Raw genomic sequence first — 1836 nt, forward strand, 5'->3', positions numbered from 1 at the left:
AATTGAGAATTATGTGATAGGAGAATTGAGAATTGGGGTGGGGATTTTGAGTTTATGTGATAGGTTTATATAGGGATAGGAAATGGTCTGAGTTTGAGCTGAAAATGTAGCCGTTTGAGGAAACGCCGAACCAAACGACGTTCCAACGCCGAACCGAACGGCGCTAGCAAGTCTCAGCCATCCGATCAAGGTGACCGTTGCATTCTCAACGAATCATATTTTGTAGCCGTTTGAAACCTCAACAGCTATATTTTCAGGCTTCCCTATAAATTGAGGACTACTTCTCCTTCATCCCTCACACCAAAATTAATTGATTTTCTTCTTCTTCACATAATTTTATTCATAAAAAACTATGACACACTTTAGTACAATAGAAGAAGAGACACTAATTTATGGTTGGGTCATAGCAAGCAACGATCCGATTCATGGAAAAGATCAAAAAGGTGCAATATTTTGGGGAAAGATAATGGAAGAATACAATAAAAGAAAAGGTCCCAATGGTGTCGAAAAAGATAGAAAGGCATTACGAACAAAGTGTAACACATTGAGAGCCGAAGTGAAAAAATATATTTTATATATTAGACCCTACTTCCGAAGTAGACCTCCGGGGATGACCGAGGAGGATTACGTAAGTACCTCAATTTTTTTTAATGTTTTCTTTCTTCCATCTTGATCTCTTTCTTTCTTTCTCTAAATTTTTCTTTTCATTTTTTCCCCAGTATCGTCGTGGAAGAGAGAATTATGTAGCAGCGACTAAAAAACAATGGACGCACGAATCGATTTTTCAGATCCTGAAGACTTATCAACCAGATTACAATCCAGCGGTGAATAATGATGATGGAGTCGGTACTTCTACTCAACCTAGTCAACATACTCAAGCTACTGAAGAAAATGAAGTTGATAATTTGGATGAAGAATTTCAAAATATGGCAAGGTTTGGTAGCTCTTCATCTACTCATAATTCTGAAACCTCGGACATATCAAAGAGAAGGCGTTATTTTGAACAAACAACTGACGTTAGAAGTGAAGGGAGAGATCAAGCAAAGAAAAGGGCTCGTGAGGCTAAAGCATCGCATAAATCAGATGAAAAATTGGATAAACTCATCGAACTTCTTGAAAACGCACAAACACAAAGAATGAAAAAATATGAAACAGAGGAAGAGTATCTGAAGAAGGACATGGAAAACTCTTCAATTTTGGCACAAACGCAGCAAAGAGAATCGGACATGAAGATCCTACGTCAACACTTGGATGAATTACAAGAATGGGAGAAACCCGTCTACAAAATATGGAAGAACGAGATTTTAGCCCGTCATGGATTACCACTTATCCCCTAAATTAAAATGATATATTAGTAATAATGTAAGTTATTTAGAAGTAGGATTTCGATTTCAATTTCAATGTACTTTTTTTTTTTATGTTTTAAGTTATTTAGAAGTAGGATTTCAATTTCAATTGTATTTTTTTGTGTTCTAAGTTGTAGAATTTCAATTTCAATATATCTTTTTATGTTCTAAGTTATTTTAATTTTAATATCTTTTTTCAATTTCTTCAAAAAACATTGTAACCGTTTTGCAGTGTAATTAAAAATTTCCTTTTACTTTGATAAATTATCAAATTTGAAACAAGCAACCATTGGAACAAATTGGAAAATCATTTGGAAATTCTCATAATTTAGAAAATGGAATTCTGTAAAAAAAATAGCTGTTGGAGGAAAAACAGCCAAGCGCCGCATGGTGCGACGTTGAAATAGGACACCGAATGGAACAAAGTTTATGTAAACGCCGAACGGTTCGGAAGAGATTCCAGGGAATATTCGCGAAACGCCGAACAGTT

The 1836-nt window shown here is 35.2% G+C and overlaps 1 protein-coding gene across 1 annotated transcript; it reads left to right on the forward strand.

The window, feature by feature from the left end:
* The first annotated feature begins 352 nt into the window (after window positions 1–352).
* Window positions 353–1337, forward strand: LOC113315687. Its single transcript, XM_026563947.1, has 2 exons — window positions 353–628; window positions 720–1337. The coding sequence occupies exons 1-2, from the start codon at window positions 353–355 to the stop codon at window positions 1335–1337; spliced, it is 894 nt and encodes a 297-aa protein (XP_026419732.1).
* Window positions 1338–1836: the final 499 nt, after the last annotated feature.

The sequence above is a fragment of the Papaver somniferum genome, chromosome 10, assembly GCF_003573695.1.
Source record: "Papaver somniferum cultivar HN1 chromosome 10, ASM357369v1, whole genome shotgun sequence".
NCBI lineage: Eukaryota > Viridiplantae > Streptophyta > Magnoliopsida > Ranunculales > Papaveraceae > Papaver > Papaver somniferum.

Excerpts from the sequence above, each read along its gene's own strand:
- LOC113315687 (XM_026563947.1), top strand. The coding sequence starts at position 353 with ATGACACACTTTAGTACAATAGAAGAAGAGACACTAATTTATGGTTGG. Across the intron at positions 629-719 it reads GGATGACCGAGGAGGATTAC|TATCGTCGTGGAAGAGAGAA; the intron begins GTAAGTACCTCA and ends TTTTTTCCCCAG.